The 19,969-nt window shown below is 37.7% G+C and overlaps 1 protein-coding gene and 2 long non-coding RNA genes across 3 annotated transcripts in view; 1 reads left to right on the forward strand and 2 right to left on the reverse strand.

Annotated features, from left to right (window-relative positions):
• The first annotated feature begins 814 nt into the window (after positions 1 to 814).
• Positions 815 to 19,969, forward strand: part of LOC145446857 (uncharacterized) — a 53,939-nt gene continuing 34,784 nt past the window's right edge. The window contains exon 1 of the mRNA XM_080325230.1: positions 815 to 1,535. Coding sequence (XP_080181356.1) covers positions 1,448 to 1,535 — 88 coding nt within the window. The 5' untranslated portion in view covers positions 815 to 1,447. The remainder of the gene's footprint in view (positions 1,536 to 19,969) is intronic.
• On the reverse strand, positions 15,798 to 16,650 carry LOC145447179 (uncharacterized). Its single transcript, XR_013917485.1, has 2 exons — positions 16,481 to 16,650; positions 15,798 to 16,112 (listed from the first exon to the last, which is right to left on the reverse strand). It is a non-coding gene; the product is annotated as an uncharacterized LOC145447179 (long non-coding RNA).
• Positions 17,044 to 18,451, reverse strand: LOC145447178 (uncharacterized). The gene is made up of 3 exons (XR_013917484.1): positions 18,374 to 18,451; positions 17,872 to 17,990; positions 17,044 to 17,331 (listed from the first exon to the last, which is right to left on the reverse strand). It is a non-coding gene; the product is annotated as an uncharacterized LOC145447178 (long non-coding RNA).

A 19,969-nucleotide genomic window follows, 5' to 3' on the forward strand; every position in this document is an offset into this window, starting at 1 on the left:
TAATTCTATAGATATGGTAAGTCACGAGATATCAACTGCAATATCTCCGTAGGTGACTTTCCCATACAGCATATTTCGAACGCGTCGCCGAAGTACGTTAAATGTTCCATCGCAACAACGTATGATGCAGTATGGTCATTTAAGTGTCACTGTGATTGTAGCTACGATGATGGAACTACCCACCAGCACTGCGTTAAACAACATGTTCCAACCATAAGCATCCTCCATCAAGTCGGACTGGTCTCGTAATATGGCTTTTTAACATAAACAATATAATGACAGGACTTTTTCTTGTTCATTTGCACTTAGTTGATATCGGCCGCAACAACCCGCCACAGTAATGTGTGAGTATTGCTTATTGTTACTGAAAAGGTCAATCATTTTCTTTTATGTCGCTGCAAATATCAGCGTGATCGACGGTTTATTAATTAGTATTGTTATGCGATGTATACCGAGTTTCGGACATCATTCTTCTCATCATGTTTTAACTATATATTCACTGGTCAATAATGAACTGGACATTGGGATGTTGCATTATCCGTAATTTCTCAAATTGCAACCTCCCAATTCAGCCTATTATAAAAGTGAAAATGTTCCCGTGAAGCTTAGTATCCAAATAATTGATGAGAATGTAGATCCGTTGCAAGGACTTCATCACGAAACGTTTCTAATAACTCTCTATGCATCGATGTGTGTTTCCACCCGGGCACTAGGTAAATAAATAGCCTCTATAACTACCACGATCCCAATTGATATTTCGGAATTAGCTTACACGCTGTTGCGACTATTCCGACGTAAACTGTTATGCGTATTTGATTGCCCGTTTTGGACTATTGCCAAATGCAAGCAATGCATATTTCTGTAGAAGATGCAAACAATTGCTTAGTACCAAGACCAGTATCATATGACGGATGCGACAAAGGTCATTCTCGCAGCACGCAGTGTATGATTCTCTGGCTTCACTTTTACAGGGTATATGCTGATTGTTGCAGGTGCGAGTCTAAACTACATCGTAGTGCATACAGTGAACAAATAGGTCAAATTGTACAGTAATATCACTGTCATGTAAAGCCTTATTAACGATATCATTAGAGTTTCAGATCCGATATCCGGCTATATATCGTTGTAATGCATAATTGGCATCGTGTATCATTTCAGTTTACGCCAATGCCTTCCTGTTATGTCTCGTATTGCGTCACGTTACGACTGGCAGATTAAAAAGTATATTGTTTTTATTTCCTGATAATACCAATATTGTACTATTCTGCTAATTAACCGTCTTCGTTATTCGCCATTCTCGACGATCCGTTGCATCGGATGCATAAAGAATGAATCACGTACTTAGGTAATGTAGTATAACCACGTTAATTTTAAATTAGGGCTATCGCACATTAATTCGTTACAACAGTAAACGTCGCCCGTGGCTTTGATATTACTAATTCGGCAAATGGGAACGTACGCAGCATACTGGGACGTTTGGCTTGTTTTTGTGGCACTGACGGGGATATCTGGGCATGCTGGAGGGGATGTACTTGGTAAAGTATAAAATTAATTTATATTTTATCCTAAAAAGTGAAACATCTAAGCACGGAATTATTCACATGTTCGTAGTCAATGGATGCACCCCTGCATGTTAGGGTGGAGTGAAAAATGAAAATTTTTGAATTTCAAAAAAGTGTCTTGATATGAGGTGCCAAATAGTAAACAAATAAATTCTGTCATAATTTTGGGTTCGTACACCCTCTAGTGGTCATGCAATTTCATCGAACGAGCCAAAAACAGCTAATTTCGCCATATCTTGATCATCACTTACACTAGAAAGTCAGTTTTGGGCTTAAAAGATGCAGAAGCAACATGTTTCTATCTCACTTCCATAGAACTTACTCTTAAAAATGAACAGAAAAAAGTTACAAGCAAATTTCTGATTTTATAGGTAAAATTAAGCACTGGAGCAGTTGGTGGGATGTCAAAATCGTGTAGTGATTGATCTTATGACTGAGCAACATACCCTATCAATTAGAACCACTTTTCAAAACTTGCTCAAACAAATGAAACCCCCTCCAAGCATATATAGGGCTCGAGCATCGAATAGAGACTGCTAAAACTGTATTTAAAACAGCGTCCATTGGTAGTGCAGCGTCACGATATCGGTAAGTTTATAACAACGGCCCTCATGAGATTTCTGACCAAAATGCTGTCGTAGGGTCTGTATCATATTTGTCACAAAGCCCCTGAATGAAAGTGCAAAAATTGAAAATACACATTCAAAACACAAACATCAATTCTATACTGGAAACAGAAAATTTTTGTAGCAGTATCATATGAGTATCAGTGTGCACAAACATTAAAATCATGTTTAGTATTGAAAGATTTCATCTGCTTTCAAGACTTCAGTTTTTGTCTGATGAGGCTATCTCTACGTTTAAATCTTGAAACATTGAGCAGATGCTTATGTCACCACTGTCACATGTCTTTCCACTGCCCGGTTGTGGCAAGGATAACTGACCCTTAATGGTGATGATCATAGGTTTCCCAGCTCGTGATCAGACAAGGTCTTGATTGCGATGCAGGCGGCTGTTCAATATTTAGATTGACAATTTGGTGGAAAGATTAAGCCTTGATGTTGATAACTGGAATTTGGAAGAATCTGATGCTGGTGTCAATGTTGCTGCTTTAGGGTTTGGTTTCATTTATATATCCTCCTTCAAAGTCGTAAATTGGAACCAGATCTGCAATATTTAGAGGCTGGGCCCGTTGTTCATTCAATATGGTTGACTCTCGCATCTCAAATTTCAAAGTACTATGTGGGACAGAGTCGTCTATCGAGAAATCTGAACTGTCTTGCTCAATTCAGCATGAAGGTCTATTTTCCGTTATGGTTTGAAATAAAAATGCACAATTCCATTGTAGATGGTGCTAAAAATTTCCACAATATAGTTTCCTGTGTCACAAAGCTGACTGATACACGAAATCACTCCCTCGCACTATCTTTGCTACGAAGAAGTGCTCATTTTGAACATCCAGAAAATATTTTGCTGGAAATGCTTTGGTGACGTGGAGGGAAATGTCCGAAGATTTACAGTTAACAAGATTACAGCTATGCGCAGAACAACCACACCATACCAAATTCCAATTATGAATTTAAAGGAAAATATAAAAATGACACCAAACCTAAAACCAGCGACATTGAGCATCAGTTTCTTCCAAATTCCAGTTATCAACATCAAGGCTTAATCTTTCCACCAAACTGTCAACTTAAACCACAAAGATATTGAACAGCCGCCTGCAATCAAGACCTTGTCAGATGTCGAGGTGGAAAACCTAAGATCATCACCATTAAGGCTCAGTCATCCTTGCCACAACCAGGTAGCGAAAAGACATTAAAATTTGGTTACTGAAGCATCTACCCATGTTTCAGGATTTAAACGTAGAGATAGCCTCATCAGACGAAAACTGAAGACTTGAAATCAGATGAAATCTTTCAATACTAAACATGATTTTAATGTTTGTGCACACTGATACTCATATGATACTGCTACAAAAATTTTCTGTTTCCAGTATAGAATTGATGTTTGTGTTTTGAATGTGTATTTTCAATTTTTGTGCTTTCATTCAGGAGCTTTGTGACAAATATGATACAAACCCTACTACAGCATTTTGGTAAGAAATCTCATGAGGGCCGTTGTTATAAACTTACCGATATCGTGACGCTGCACTACCAATGGACGCTGTTTTAAATACAGTTTTAGCAGTCTATATTCGATTCCCGAGCCCTATTTATGCTTGGAGGGGGTTTCATTTGTTTGAGCAAGTTTTGAAAAGTGGTTCTAATTGATAGCGTATGTTGCTCAGTCATAAGATCAATCACTACACGCTTTTGACATCCTACCCACTGCTTCAGTGCTTAATTTTACTTATAAAATCAGAAATTTGCTTGTAACTTATTTTCTGTTCATTTTTGAGAGTAAGTTCTATGGAAGTGAGATAGAAACATGTTGCTTCTGCATCTTTTAAGCCCAAAACTGACTTTCTAGTGTAAGTGATGATCAAGATATGGCGAAATTAGCGGTTTTTGGCTCGTTCGGTGAAATTGCACGACCACTAGAGGGTGTACGAACCCAAAATTATCATAGAATTTATTTGTTCACTATTTGGCACCACATATTAATACCCTTTTTTGAAATTCAAAAATTTTCATTTTTCACTCCACCCTACTGCATGTGTAGCAATATCATGGGGGAGCATCTAAACTTTTAAGTGTACAAATATCATTCGCTATTGCACAACTACTCTTTTAGTTGTTCAATTGTTCATGATAGTTTCATTACAAGTTTCCAGTCTAATTGCACTCACTGACTACGGTTGAGTATATAGGGATATGAATGCTGAATATTAGCAAAGCAACAATAAAGTAGATTGAAATTATATAATATTGCTTAAGGTTCATGTGGTCGATTTGTCAGAAATGGAATTTTGATGTGATTTAATTGCATGCTGCTGGCGAGTGACATGCTGGAGTGGAGTTATTTGAACGTGTTACACGAAAAAACTTGTTCTAATCAAACTTTTGATCTGGTCCACAAGGCCACAGTAGCCGAGCACCAATAAAAAACCATACGAACCAACAAACAAATTCGTACGTCCAACTGTTCCAGTGGTTACTAGGGCTGGACTTTGCGTCTAGTAGAGAAGTGCTTCTCAACCTTTTTGATTTCGCGACCCAGTTTTCACTCAATTTTCCTTGGGGCGACTCGCCAGACTCCGTCTTGCGACTAACGTTTTAACCATCACTCGTTGGGTTCAGTTTCAATGTTGTCAGTGTGTTATAGTTATCTTGTCGCGCCTATCATCAACATTTTCTGGAATTCATGATTGAATTCGGTCAATGATATTGGCAATTGCATACATTACTATAAATGTTTTGTCCTCTTTTAGCCCAGGTGATAAGCTTTAACAGTAGAACTAGGTGAGGAGGTGGTGTCTTTGAAGATTTCAGGCAAATAATTTATTAAAAATTACATCTTCGGGCGCCCCGTTGTGAGATATTACTTGCGGTAAATTTCATATGTTTTGGGGTGTCGTGGCGTGATAATGGCTGATACCGAAATGCCTATTTCTATGAATTATGCGTATTTTTTATTCGGTAGAGGTGTACACATCTAACGATCTTAAATAGCGCCAGAGGCGAAGAAAATTTAAAAAAGGTGGAATGACTCTCCAAACAAACGGTCCATAATTTATGTTCATTCATGAGATAATTTCACCCCATTCGAGCCCCCCCCCCTTATTGGGGTTTTTGGGTGGGTCAGTGACGGTTACGCATGTAACAGATGATTATAAAATAGGGGGGTCTATATAGGATCCTCCTTGCCATCCAATATGCGTAAGAGGTTTCTTAAAGAAGCCTGGAAGTTGGCCGTGATCCAAGTCATCAGATGCGAAATCATAGCAAAGAATGTCTATCTGGTGTAAATGAACATTTTAGTCGATGTGGTTGTAAATAGCTTGCGTCGCAGCAATTGTTTGCTAATTATAACGACAAATCGGGCTGGATTGCCGCCAGTTCCAATTCTCAGCTATACACAATAACACTGTCACGCTCCAGAGAGAGAGAGAGAGAGAGAGAGAGAGATGAGTAGTTAGTATGATCGGTCGCGAATCGCCATTGGCTCTTATGGGTGCGGCGGTGATGTGCCTGAAAACCCGGGGTGATGATGGTACCCTTTTTGACCCCCCTTGTGGTGGTGATGTGCCATGTGTTCTTATGGATGCGGTGATGATGGTACCCTTTCTGGTATAGGCTGCGGCGATGATGTGCCGTGAAAACTCGTGGTGATGATGGTACCCTTTCAGACCCCCCATGTGGTGATGATGTGCCTATGTGGTGATGATGGTACACTTTCAGATATATGCTGTGGCGATGATGTGCCCGCGGATTCTTGTGTCGTAGTGAACTAACGTTGTGGATATAGGCCGCGGCGATGATGTGCCTGTCATGTATTCTTACGGGATCTTTGGTGATTCGCCATGTGTTCTTATGGGCGTGGCGGTGATTCGTACTTTCGAGTATAGGGATCACTCAACCGGTGCTAGTATAGCCATCTCTCGATCGGTAACCGTTTTCGGTATAGGGATCACTCGACCGGTGCCGCGAAAACTCGTCTTGAACCGGTGACCCTTTTCGGTATATGCATCGCTCAACCGGTGTTGAATATGTATCAAGTAAATAGTCATGTGAATGAATCTTTGTTAATGTGTATATCGCGAAAACTCGTGGTCGTGACTCGCCTTTTTTACTATAGGTGGTGACGGTGATTCGCCTGCCGTGTATTCTTACGGGATCTGTGGTGACTCGCCATGTGTTCTTATGGGTGCGGTCGCATGCGGCTATTGTGTCTTATGGGTGCGGCCGTGAATCGCCATTTCCCTTTCGGTACAGGCATCTCTCGCACGTCGTACTTTCGCATGTCGTGCTTTCGCGTATAGGTTGTGTTGGTGATTCGCCTGTCATGTATTCTTACAGGGTCTCTGCTGATTCACCATGTGTTCTTATGGGTGCGGCGTGAATCGTACTTTTAGGTATAGACATCTCTCGCATATCATACTTTCGGGTATAGGCATCACTAAACAGGAAATTCACTAATCCGCAGTGCATTGCGCGATTTTGAAAACCAGATGTTGGCGGTTGTATTTTGGATCTGTGTGACCCACTAAATACGTCCGTTTTGGAAATTCGGAGCGCGCACTATCGTATCGATTATTCCACTAATCCAGTCGGTGCTATTACATTCAGCAGTATTCAGTATTCAGCAGCGACACGAAAAGCGAGCAACAAATAACCGCGCTCGTAAATTAACACTTCAAAAAGTGTAAAATAGATTGCAAATCCCGCGATCGCTAACAAGATAATGTCTCGGACATAACCATTTTTAGTGACTCGGTGTTAAAGACATACCGATCACTCACAAGGTAATATTTCGGTAATTAGTTTACCACAGAGCCGGCGTAGACGGTGATCCGAAAACCAACAATTTGACACTTTCTGGTGGTCGCTATATGTTTTGACACTTCGAACAGTGGCTGACTTTAGTTGCGCGATAAGAATTATGAGAATATTCAACCAATGTATCAATTTGCCAACTCGAAATGAAACTTACTACACAAACCAAGTTGATTCGTATCTGAATGTGTTAATTCGGTACAATTCTAATTATTTTGAGAAATCTTTTCGTGATCTTTTGACTCGACCATAACCCAAATATTACTGACGCCGACTTTCAGCCACATCGAATTATTCGCACATTCCGAGCCGCTGTTTTCACACTTATAGAATCAATACCAACTATAATTCTACAAGAATCAAGAATCACAAGTATGTGCATTATACAGTTATTATCTTTATCAACATGAAATCAAACTCTTAACAAAAACACGCATCTTATCACTCGTCAACTCTATCATGAAAATCCTCGAGTCCTTATCATCAAAAATGTTATAGCGCGGCGTCGGAATCCATTCGTGGGATGTACTAAAGGTAAATCCAGATAATCCAAAATGAAATAATTGGACTTTGACATAGTCTGAATTGAAATATATTGACAAACATGACTACCAACTTTGATCCAGTCACATTTCAAGATCATACTTTGAAACAATCCTTGAAACCTACAACTCTATTCACGACTGAGTTTTCCGTTTATCAGTTTCAGTAAATACTATCGCGATATTTTAATGTGTTACTACACACAATAGAATCAATCAATGAAATAACACCTGTTGTAAATATTTCTAACTTGACAACCACTTGTGCATACCGCGATCGACTTGTGACGCGATGAGTTAAATCGGAATATTTCAATCTATTTGTCGAAACCTTGAACAAACTATCAGGTTATTTTTTGTTGCAATCGAGTGAACGGAAATAGTATTACGTCTCAACATTTCAACATCTTCCCATACACAAAAGAGTAAAATACAAAAAACCTTGTCAAGTCAATCCGTTTGTAACTTACCCAACCAAAACAAAAAGTATCCTTACGAAAAGTAGACAAGACTACGCAAGTAATCACTACAACCAACAAACATATCAAGTTCGGTTTTAGGCATATACCACCAACTCGTCTTATTGGAATGTCAGCAACTCTTTACGGTCATAGTTACAACCACATAAACTAATTTACCCTGCCCACACGTCATGATCATTCCTGAAATCAACACAAACTCGACCACTGACTTGAGTTAACCACAAAACGGCATCAAGTTTTTAATCCACTTGTAGCTGACAGATTATTCGAATACATCGATGGAGAATATTATTGAACTCGTCGGTATTGTTACTTCAACAAATTACACCGACTGCGAAAGTTAATATCGAATGGTAAGACTTGATCGCGTATTTGTTGAACACAGACATGACAAAGAACATGATCGGGATTTTATAAACTAGTCATATTACTTTTCACATCTATCAATATCAGAATACAAGTCATCAAACTTTTTGTTAAATGTAACATAGCACTTTTGGAATCGGATTCGTTATAGTCATACAAATTGTATTAAACCCAACACCAAAACAAAAGGACTTTAAAGTTCATCGAAATCAAATCATTCGTCTTCGAGTTGCGCTTTATTAGATTGCCCGCTACAATTCGTTTCGAGTGAGTTGTAACCAAAGTCAAGATATCTTTGTGTCCACAGATATGGAAGATGAATATAGCTAACACAATCACGAATCGACGTTTCAGAGTATTTCACGGATGTAATAAACTTGTTAGTGTCACCTATCTAAAAGTACGCACGCGTTCGATTTCCATACCGACTGTTGCGATGTTTAGGATTCACTTACAATAACCACGGGTGAGGATTTAACATCAACGTCGTTACTGGTGGTATTCACAACAGAGAATCTAAACATTACACAGTGTGAAAATATATCTTTGATATCAAAGCATTATCCCAAGTACACGATTAATAGTCAACTCCGTTCACACTTTCTATAGAACGTGCTAATTGTAAAATATCACAAAGTTGCACTCTAAGACTTTGATCATTACAAAAGTAAATTGGAATATGTTTGCTGGATGCATTCAATTCAGCTAGAAATGTCTAGTGCACAACAATCGTAATATCAAGGAAGTACTTGCTATCACTAAACGTGTTTTGTATCGTTGTTCATTTGTAGTATTGATTGAAATTGTTTTTGAACACTCAAATAATAATTCCCGACATGAAACCAAGCCGCTGAAAGTCGTTACCATAACAAAGAAACAATTTGTACGATGTTTGGCAAATGTACCCTATAGTTAGGTGTACTAGGATTATTTGTGTAACACATACACCGACAATGCAATCGAAATTTTTTCCGTTGTCATTCGCTAAAGTAAATGTCATCACAATACTCTGTCACTAAAAGACGTTACTCGGACGTGCTTGAATTCTAGGCATAGTTCTGATTTACCCAACACAAGACCCAAGGACAACCCTAGTTTCAGTCGAACACAGATATCCAAAATATCGCACACTTCGCTATTCCTAAAGCGCAAACACCCGATACAAAATATTACTTGTTGTGTTGTTGCGGCATCATCTTCACAATATCACCCTCAATACAAATGATGTTTATGTGTAACATGCTATTGATTTGAATCACACCCACCTGACGGAAGAGGATTTACTCAATCTTTACAAGATGGATATTGACCAACATCACATCGCCGGATTGTATCTGTTTTGCTGGATACGAGTTATGTTAGTTTAACAGTAAACAAATTTCACCCTCTTGGATTATGAACTCAATGCGTTAGCAGTCATTCAATATTTTGTTTGTGTCAACTAGTTACTTGGTATGTTACTCCACAACTCTTACAAAAGTACGAAGGATATTAACATCACACTAAGTAATTAACTTTACTCGATATTCTCGCATTACGAAACTAAAGAATGGTTGGTTAGACTCTACAAACTGTTTCGATACCTCAAGAACTTTATTGTCTGAATGGTTGGTCACGTATCTTAATAATCAAGTAGTTCAACACAGAACTAGTATAAACAGAAACACCAGAGTTGTTTACACAAAAGTTTGTATGTGTACAGTATGCGAATACCATGTGTAAGTCCAGCACAATTGTGGTATCCATCCGAGTTTAGTTAACACAATTTACGACACCGCGATCGCCTCATCTTTCGTAAGACAACAAACCAAGGCTTCAGGATATGTCCATGTCATAGCAATAAATCAGCTACTCCAACAACAGAGTACATATGTTTTCTAGTTACTGTGCTTACATCTTACACACAAATCAATCTACTTTGCTAACGAAAAGTGCTGAGTCATCACATGGTTGTCCTCACAACAATACAACTAAAACATACTATCATACAAAATGGTCGTTATAGTTTGCACACCAATGGTACATCGTACAAGTAACAAGTCTCGAGAATCCAGTTATTCAAAAAACGTGAAAGTATTTCTACACCAAGTCGTTATGTTGACGAAGGCGTATATTGTAATATCATGATCGATTTGTATTCGTTGACCGCAAAATGTCACTACTCTAAATAATTATTTTTCACTCAATCACAAAAACCTACTTGTCGCCATTCGTTTTCATCAAGCACGAGTTCAAGAAACTTACTTACTACGACATGAATTGTTATTTTATGTTGTGTAAATAGGTAATAATTATTTCAAGTAACGCTATATCAACATCATCGAGCTGTGCGAATAGATTTACATGTGGTCTTGTGGTTTTAATCGAAGTACACAGCACGGTCTAATGTAGAGTCATCTCTATTGTACAGCAACTCGGTAATTGAGATGCATGCATTAACATTTAAACAGCGATCTTGTTTTGTCACGTGGAAAAATATATTCACTATCGCGATACTCTGTACAGGACGTGCAAATCCTTTTCACACTCGTAATAGTATACCAACGGCTACCGGCGACAACGTTTAACAATACCAACGACACTAAACATACGATACCTACTCAAGTAAAATTTCCATTTTCACCTGGAGATCAGCCGTTACCTGAGTAAAAATACCATTATCCTTTGAAAACCTGGCGTTTACCCAGTGTAACAATACATTTTCACATGGGGGTCCATCGTTTCCCAGAGTAACAAATCTTTTTCACTTGGAAATATCTTTTTTCCTCGGGTAACAAACCTTTTTCGCTTGGAAACATATTTTTTTCCCCGGGTAACAAACCTTTTTCACTTGAAAATATATTTTTTTCCAGAGTAAGAAACCTTTTTCACTTGGAAATCTATTTTTTCCCTGGGTAACAAACCTTTTTCACTTGAAAATATATTTTTTCTCAGAGTAAGAAACCTTTTTCACTTGGAAATCTATTTTTTCCCTGGGTAACAAACCTTTTTCACTTGAAAATATATTTTTTCTCAGAGTAAGAAACCTTTTTCACTTGGAAATCTATTTTTTCCCCGGGTAACAAACCTTTTTCGCTTGGAAATATATTTTTCCCTGGGTTACAAACCTTTTTCACTTGGTGGTCCGTCGTTTACCTGAGTGAAAATATCATTTTCCTTTGGGGGATCAGGCGTTTACCCAGTGTAACAATACATTCTCAATTGGTCATCCAGCTTTTCCTAGAGTAACAATACCGTTTTCACTTGGAAATCTGTCAACCACACCCGGTAATTTGGTATTTGTTGTATTGACGACAGTTGGAAATTGATTGCAACGAACAGTGGCGAAAATATACACGGACAACCGGTTTCAGAGTATACCCGCGTCGGTCGTATCACATCAATATCATCGGTTAACCACATACAATATGCTCTTGTACACCGAAATGCATGTTTTGGAAAATTGGACAATAGGCTTCGATAGTTCTGCGATGTCTAGGTTCGTGCTTTGGATTTTCCAGAGTCAAAGTGTCTGAATAAAACACCACCTCGACTTCGGTAAATGTTTGGCACGCAGATAACGACGGTCGGAAATCGAGGAATTTATGTTTCCATCGGGCTAACAACTCCGGGTTACTTGTGATTTATCTCACACGTGTTTACTACACGTGAAAAAGGTTTGTGACCCAGGGAAAAAATAGATTTCCAAGTGAAAAAGGCTTCTTACTCTGAGAAAAAATATATTTTCAAGTGAAAAAGGTTTGTTACCCAGGGAAAAAATAGATTTCCAAGTGAAAAAGGTTTCTTACTCTGGGAAAAAATATATTTTCAAGTGAAAAAGGTTTGTTACCCAGGGAAAAAAATATGTTTCCAAGCGAAAAAGGTTTGTTACCCGAGGAAAAAAGATATTTCCAAGTGAAAAAGATTTGTTACTCTGGGAAACGATGGACCCCCATGTGAAAATGTATTGTTACACTGGGTAAACGCCAGGTTTTCAAAGGATAATGGTATTTTTACTCAGGTAACGGCTGATCTCCAGGTGAAAATGGAAATTTTACTTGAGTAGGTATCGTATGTTTAGTGTCGTTGGTATTGTTAAACGTTGTCGCCGGTAGCCGTTGGTATACTATTACGAGTGTGAAAAGGATTTGCACGTCCTGTGCAGAGTATCGCGATAGTGAATATATTTTTCCACGTGACAAAACAAGATCGCTGTTTAAATGTTAATGCATGCATCTCGATTACCGAGTTGCTGTACAATAGAGATGACTCTACATTAGACCGTGCTGTGTACTTCGATTAAAACCACAAGACCACATGTAAATCTATTCGCACAGCTCGATGATGTTGATATAGCGTTACTTGAATTAATTATTACCTATTTACACAACATAAAATAACAATTCATGTCGTAGTAAGTAAGTTTCTTGAACTCGTGCTTGATGAAAACGAATGGCGACAAGTAGGTTTTTGTGATTGAGTGAAAAATAATTATTTAGAGTAGTGACATTTTGCGGTCAACGAATACAAATCGATCATGATATTACAATATACGCCTTCGTCAACATAACGACTTGGTGTAGAAATACTTTCACGTTTTTTGAATAACTGGATTCTCGAGACTTGTTACTTGTACGATGTACCATTGGTGTGCAAACTATAACGACCATTTTGTATGATAGTATGTTTTAGTTGTATTGTTGTGAGGACAACCATGTGATGACTCAGCACTTTTCGTTAGCAAAGTAGATTGATTTGTGTGTAAGATGTAAGCACCGTAACTAGAAAACATATGTACTCTGTTGTTGGAGTAGCTGATTTATTGCTATGACATGGACATATCCTGAAGCCTTGGTTTGTTGTCTTACGAAAGATGAGGCGATCGCGGTGTCGTAAATTGTGTTAACTAAACTCGGATGGATACCACAATTGTGCTGGACTTACACATGGTATTCGCATACTGTACACATACAAACTTTTGTGTAAACAACTCTGGTGTTTCTGTTTATACTAGTTCTGTGTTGAACTACTTGATTATTAAGATACGTGACCAACCATTCAGACAATAAAGTTCTTGAGGTATCGAAACAGTTTGTAGAGTCTAACCAACCATTCTTTAGTTTCGTAATGCGAGAATATCGAGTAAAGTTAATTACTTAGTGTGATGTTAATATCCTTCGTACTTTTGTAAGAGTTGTGGAGTAACATACCAAGTAACTAGTTGACACAAACAAAATATTGAATGACTGCTAACGCATTGAGTTCATAATCCAAGAGGGTGAAATTTGTTTACTGTTAAACTAACATAACTCGTATCCAGCAAAACAGATACAATCCGGCGATGTGATGTTGGTCAATATCCATCTTGTAAAGATTGAGTAAATCCTCTTCCGTCAGGTGGGTGTGATTCAAATCAATAGCATGTTACACATAAACATCATTTGTATTGAGGGTGATATTGTGAAGATGATGCCGCAACAACACAACAAGTAATATTTTGTATCGGGTGTTTGCGCTTTAGGAATAGCGAAGTGTGCGATATTTTGGATATCTGTGTTCGACTGAAACTAGGGTTGTCCTTGGGTCTTGTGTTGGGTAAATCAGAACTATGCCTAGAATTCAAGCACGTCCGAGTAACGTCTTTTAGTGACAGAGTATTGTGATGACATTTACTTTAGCGAATGACAACGGAAAAAATTTCGATTGCATTGTCGGTGTATGTGTTACACAAATAATCCTAGTACACCTAACTATAGGGTACATTTGCCAAACATCGTACAAATTGTTTCTTTGTTATGGTAACGACTTTCAGCGGCTTGGTTTCATGTCGGGAATTATTATTTGAGTGTTCAAAAACAATTTCAATCAATACTACAAATGAACAACGATACAAAACACGTTTAGTGATAGCAAGTACTTCCTTGATATTACGATTGTTGTGCACTAGACATTTCTAGCTGAATTGAATGCATCCAGCAAACATATTCCAATTTACTTTTGTAATGATCAAAGTCTTAGAGTGCAACTTTGTGATATTTTACAATTAGCACGTTCTATAGAAAGTGTGAACGGAGTTGACTATTAATCGTGTACTTGGGATAATGCTTTGATATCAAAGATATATTTTCACACTGTGTAATGTTTAGATTCTCTGTTGTGAATACCACCAGTAACGACGTTGATGTTAAATCCTCACCCGTGGTTATTGTAAGTGAATCCTAAACATCGCAACAGTCGGTATGGAAATCGAACGCGTGCGTACTTTTAGATAGGTGACACTAACAAGTTTATTACATCCGTGAAATACTCTGAAACGTCGATTCGTGATTGTGTTAGCTATATTCATCTTCCATATCTGTGGACACAAAGATATCTTGACTTTGGTTACAACTCACTCGAAACGAATTGTCGCGGGCAATCTACACTGTAAATTTTGAAGTGTTGCTCAACCCGGAAAATTGAACACGAAACGTGATCCAAAAATTGAACGCCTAGAAGTGTTGCGAAGTGTTTAAATTAAAAGTGTTTACCTAAAAAGTGTTCAGCCTCAAAGTGGCTGGTTGACTAGTCACCGGAACGCAGGGCTCAAATTAAAATCAGATTTTATTGACTCATGAATAGATGACGCTTATAATACCCAACCTGGGTGATTAAATGCGTGCAAACAATGAAATTTCCAATAGCTGCTGTGACAGGGTTTCATAAATTCAGATCAGCAGTTGAAACCGTTTCCGGAATAGTCCATGAAATCACGAACATCACAAATGATCAAGAGCAAACTCACTACAAATATCATGCAACTCGCTCAATCATGAAAATGAATGCATGGAGAATTAGGGATCGTGATATAATTTAGTATCTTTAACTTTCGTGACAATGGCATGGAATCAAATTCATTGGTTACGTCCGTTAACGGAAAACATGATCAACACAAATCAATAAAACTTATTTAAAATTGATCAAATTATGGCTTGTAAATTTCTAATTTTATTGTAAATAAACAAACAATGAATGTATCAGTTTCACTACCACTACCACAATAACCAACCATAAGTATTTTTCTACTCTTAATGAAATTGGGCCTGCTAACCAGGCATCAAAAATATTCTAGGACTTGCATTACAAGTATTTATATCAGGTTAATGCCAATCACTTTTGTTTAAATAACAAAGAAATCGTTTCTTTGAGTCCATACAAATTTTGCAGATTCACAGAAAAGATTTTGTTGTTATTTACCAGTCTGCTGCAAAATATGAAATCTGGAAGTCATTAGGGCACTGGTTCTTGAGCATTTCTGGACACGCCCCGTTATGATAGCAAAAAAATTTCACACATCCCTTATCGTCGTATCATGAAATTAAAAAAAGCAACCAGAACGCTAGAAATCCCAACTGATAGTTGGATGGCAGTGACGGTAATAGTTGTTGATGAGAGAATATTCAAATATTAAATTCTGACCATACACAGAGAAATAAGTAGAAGCTGCCATGTGCGAAAAAGATTTTAGTTGTCAGCGGCTTCACGCCCCTTCAAATGCTTTCTCCTGTTTGAGAACCACTCCTTCAGGGTATGACAATCCAATGCATAGTAGCTCAAAACGTCAACAATGTTTCTGAATACTCCATTTTCACTGAAGCAGTTCTATATTCTTGGCATCAGCTGCGATCCAGGATCGGTCAATCTCTGATTCGTGGCGTGCCATAGTGTTTGCTTCTTTTTACTGGTCGACTCCAAGTTGCGCTCCTTGAAAATGTGATTAAATTCTAAAGTTTTGAATATGTCAATGAAAATTCTAAATTTTATGCAGAAATGTATATAAATATTTCACACATGCAGGTTACACAAGCGCAGGAAAGGCGATCGGGTACATGTGAAATCCTATCACTGAGAAGGACTAAAATTCGCATAACGACTAATAAAAATATCTAGAATTAGGTCTGCGTTTTCTTCATTTCGGCCATTTTGACATTTACATTGACATTCAGACGCACAGGCAACAGTGAAAATGCAGAACTGTAACTCAGAATGAAATTTATAGCAGAACGTCTATGTACGTCTACGAACGGTCTATGTAAATTTGTATGGTCCACAAAACAGAAAGATTACGATACCTGTTTCAATAAGACATGCGCTTGGGTCTTGGATTATATTAGCTTGTCTCTCAATCTGGCTTGGAGAAGAAGACAGTTGACTTCATCAACCTCGTTTTGCTGAAAATGTAATTGATTGCAAACAGGATCCGAAAATAAATATAGTAGAATCGTTATTCCTATGGGTTTGGATTTCCATTACAATAATTGACATACGGTAGGCTTTACATAAAACTTCGATTCTAAGATTTTGTAGCTGCTTTGAATTGAGACGAGAAAATATACCAGACAAAGGACACATTGATTGTCTTTAGTACAAAAAATTTTGTGACATCTTATCGAAGGTGTTGAATACTTTTCCTTCATTGCAGTAATTGTAATTGTTCTCAATCTTTCAAAATCCTTCCTTTCTGATTAAATTTAATTAACGAAATTATTTGGAATTAGCACGACATGGGAAATGATCTCAATTTGATGTACCAAGCATAGTTCAGTAAGCAGTCGTTTAAATGGAAGTTACCCCAGCTCTTTACATACAAGAACACCTTTGTTCAATGTACACGGATCAAGCCTCTCTTCAGCTCATATCGCATATATAGATAGTTATTGAGAAAATTAGGACTGCAAAAACCAGCACATTACATAATCAATGGTGATATATTAAATGAATAAATAGACTTACATAAGCACATGTTTCCATGGGTTCTTGAGGCAAAAGTATTATCGCAAAAGATGACTGCACCCGCACAAAATCCGTTCAGATGACTCCTCACGTCACCATCAACATTGTCTGTTAGCACAGGCACGGTAGAACCGGGGGGTCTTTTCGAAGAGTCGACACCAGTTGGATGAATTTGAAGATCAATTCAAGACTGTTGAAAAGAAAATGCTTGTTACAAAAATTTGCAATACAAGGGAACTATTCAATATTCGAACAGCTTCTTCGAGGTGCAAAACTTCATTATAAAATTGAATAGTATATGCATATTGAAATGAGCCCGAATATTTTCGGCTGAGACTCGTCAGCAACTAGTAGAGAACTCGAAAGAACGTTGTACATCAAAAATCGTCTCACAAAATATGACGTCACCGGCATTCAGTACTACGCAGATATCAGACTGGATACATTTGTATGTGACAAAAGGGTGTCTTTCATAGAACAAATAATTATTGTAATGGAAAGTTGCATGTGACCTTACCACCAATTTTACTCCAGCACGAGTAGCATACTTTCCTGGATTGTTAATCATTTTAGTGGAATTTTACCAGCAAACATTCATAAAAATAACCGAATGCAGCAGAATCAAATTCATTATCTAAGGATATACCAGTTTACTTACGAAACACCGTGATGCTTACCAGTATTTTAAACAAATGCATTTCAAAAAGGTGCCAATTGCAATACATACTACCTGCACATTAGGGCATTTTTTATATTCTTTCCATCAGCCGCAACCCAGGCTTGATGAGTCCCTGATTCGTGACGTGCCATGGCGGCTCTTTTTTTACTGGTCAAATCCAAATGCTGCTCCTAGAGAATACGACACATACCAAAGGAAAATTGTAAATTTGATACAGAAGTAAATATAAATATTTCACACAGGTAGGTTACAGAAGCGCAGGAGAGGTGCTCAGCCCCCCAGGTTGAGAACCACTGACCTAGCCCATTATAGTTCAGTAGGCAATAGTTAAAGTACAAGTTACACGAGCTCATTACGTTCAACTACATCTCTGTTCAGTGTACACAGTTCAGGGTAGACTGTACAGTACAGTGTGCACAGATGAAGCCTTTTTCAGCTCATGTCGAATAGCCCGTAAGCTACTCTGCGAGATAGTTCGTAAGAAAAGTAGGACTGCAAAAACCAGCAAATTACATAATCAATGGTGATATATAAAATGAATAAATGCGCTTACATAATCACATGTATCCATGGGTTCTTGAGACAAAGGTCCGTATCACATAAGATGACTGTGCCGGCACAAAACCCGTTACCATTGTCTGATAGCGCAGGCACGGTAGACCCAGGGGGCTCTTTTTAAAGAGTGGACATCAGTTGAACGAATTTGAGGATCAATCCAAGACTATTGAAAAGAAATATTTGTTGCCAAAATTCGCAATACAAATGAACTGCTTAGTAATCACGCAGATATCATACTGGATACAGTTGTTTTTTTTTTCTGCAAAAAGTTGTGTGTGACAGAAGGGTGTCTTTCATAGAATAATTAGGTAATGGAATGGAAAGTTGCACATGACGTTACCACCAATTTTACTCTGGCACAGTTAGTATACTTCCTGGATTGTTAACAATTTTTGTGAAATTTTATCAGCAAACATTCATAAAAATTTTTATCACAAAGATAACCGATTGCAACAGAATCAAATTCATTCTCTAAGGATATACCAGTTCACTTACAAAACACCGTGATGCTTACCAGTATTCCATACAGCAAATGCATTTCAAAAAGGTGCCAAATTCAATACATACTACCTGCAAAATAGAGTTTAGTTCAGTCATCGTATCACAATATACTCAGAAAAGTCAAATTTGGGGATTGGGCAAAACAAATACTACCCCTTGTGATCCATGGTTTGTTGAAAAGATTGTTTGTTTGGCTGTGCTATTATTGGAGCGATTTTTTGGACCTAAAAAGGTAAGATTTTGACTAAAAAATTCAAATTCACACATATTTTGATGATGAAAAACTTAATTTTGACCCCATGTACTTAAATTAGGTGTTTCGCACATAGTGTTAGAATTGTATTACCGGAACTTATCTTTATTTCTGGATGGAGCTGTCTGTTCTTCCGAAGTAATTTGACCTAAAAAAATGTTTTAGCATGAAAATTGACAAATTTTTACATGAAAAAGAACTTATTTTATCGACATCTGGACCCATGAATAATTCTAGTATTAGTTACATCTCGTATTATGGTAGAAATAATTAAAAATTTGTTGTAGTACAACGAAAGATACTTTCCTACATTTTCGGGTAGAAAGTGTCTGTCCTAACTAAGTAGCTTGGCAAGAATGAAGAAAGAACGTTCACCAGCTGCAGTTGTTGGCCGGCAACACTGAAGTTGTGCACACACTGCACTCTCTCTCTCATTATGACAAAGTTGTCTACATCGCAATTTTTCATCATACGGTTTCTAATAGAAGATCCAATGCCCACGCAGTCTTGCTTCAGTTAGGATAGTGCAATAGGCTACGTTGAGTATTTGTTTCATTTGACAGTTTATGATTCACAATGAGCAGACGATGGTCCGCCTGCAACGGTAGGACTATAAAGTAGGCTACAAGATGTAAATTGTAAAATGATAAGTTCACCGACAGTGCAATCATCTATGATACAAACGAAATGCAAGTTGCCCACAAAATTTTGATTTTGTGAAGAATTTTGGCAATTTTTGACCTAACGGTACAATTTTGACAAAATTTTGACCTATTTTGACATGTCAAAAAAAAATCGCTTCATTTTAAACAGCTTACCACTTGGAATAAACAGTAC

The sequence above is a fragment of the Botryllus schlosseri genome, chromosome 9, assembly GCF_051294905.1.
Source record: "Botryllus schlosseri isolate E-star chromosome 9, Bs_hap1, whole genome shotgun sequence".
Classification (NCBI taxonomy): domain Eukaryota; kingdom Metazoa; phylum Chordata; class Ascidiacea; order Stolidobranchia; family Styelidae; genus Botryllus; species Botryllus schlosseri.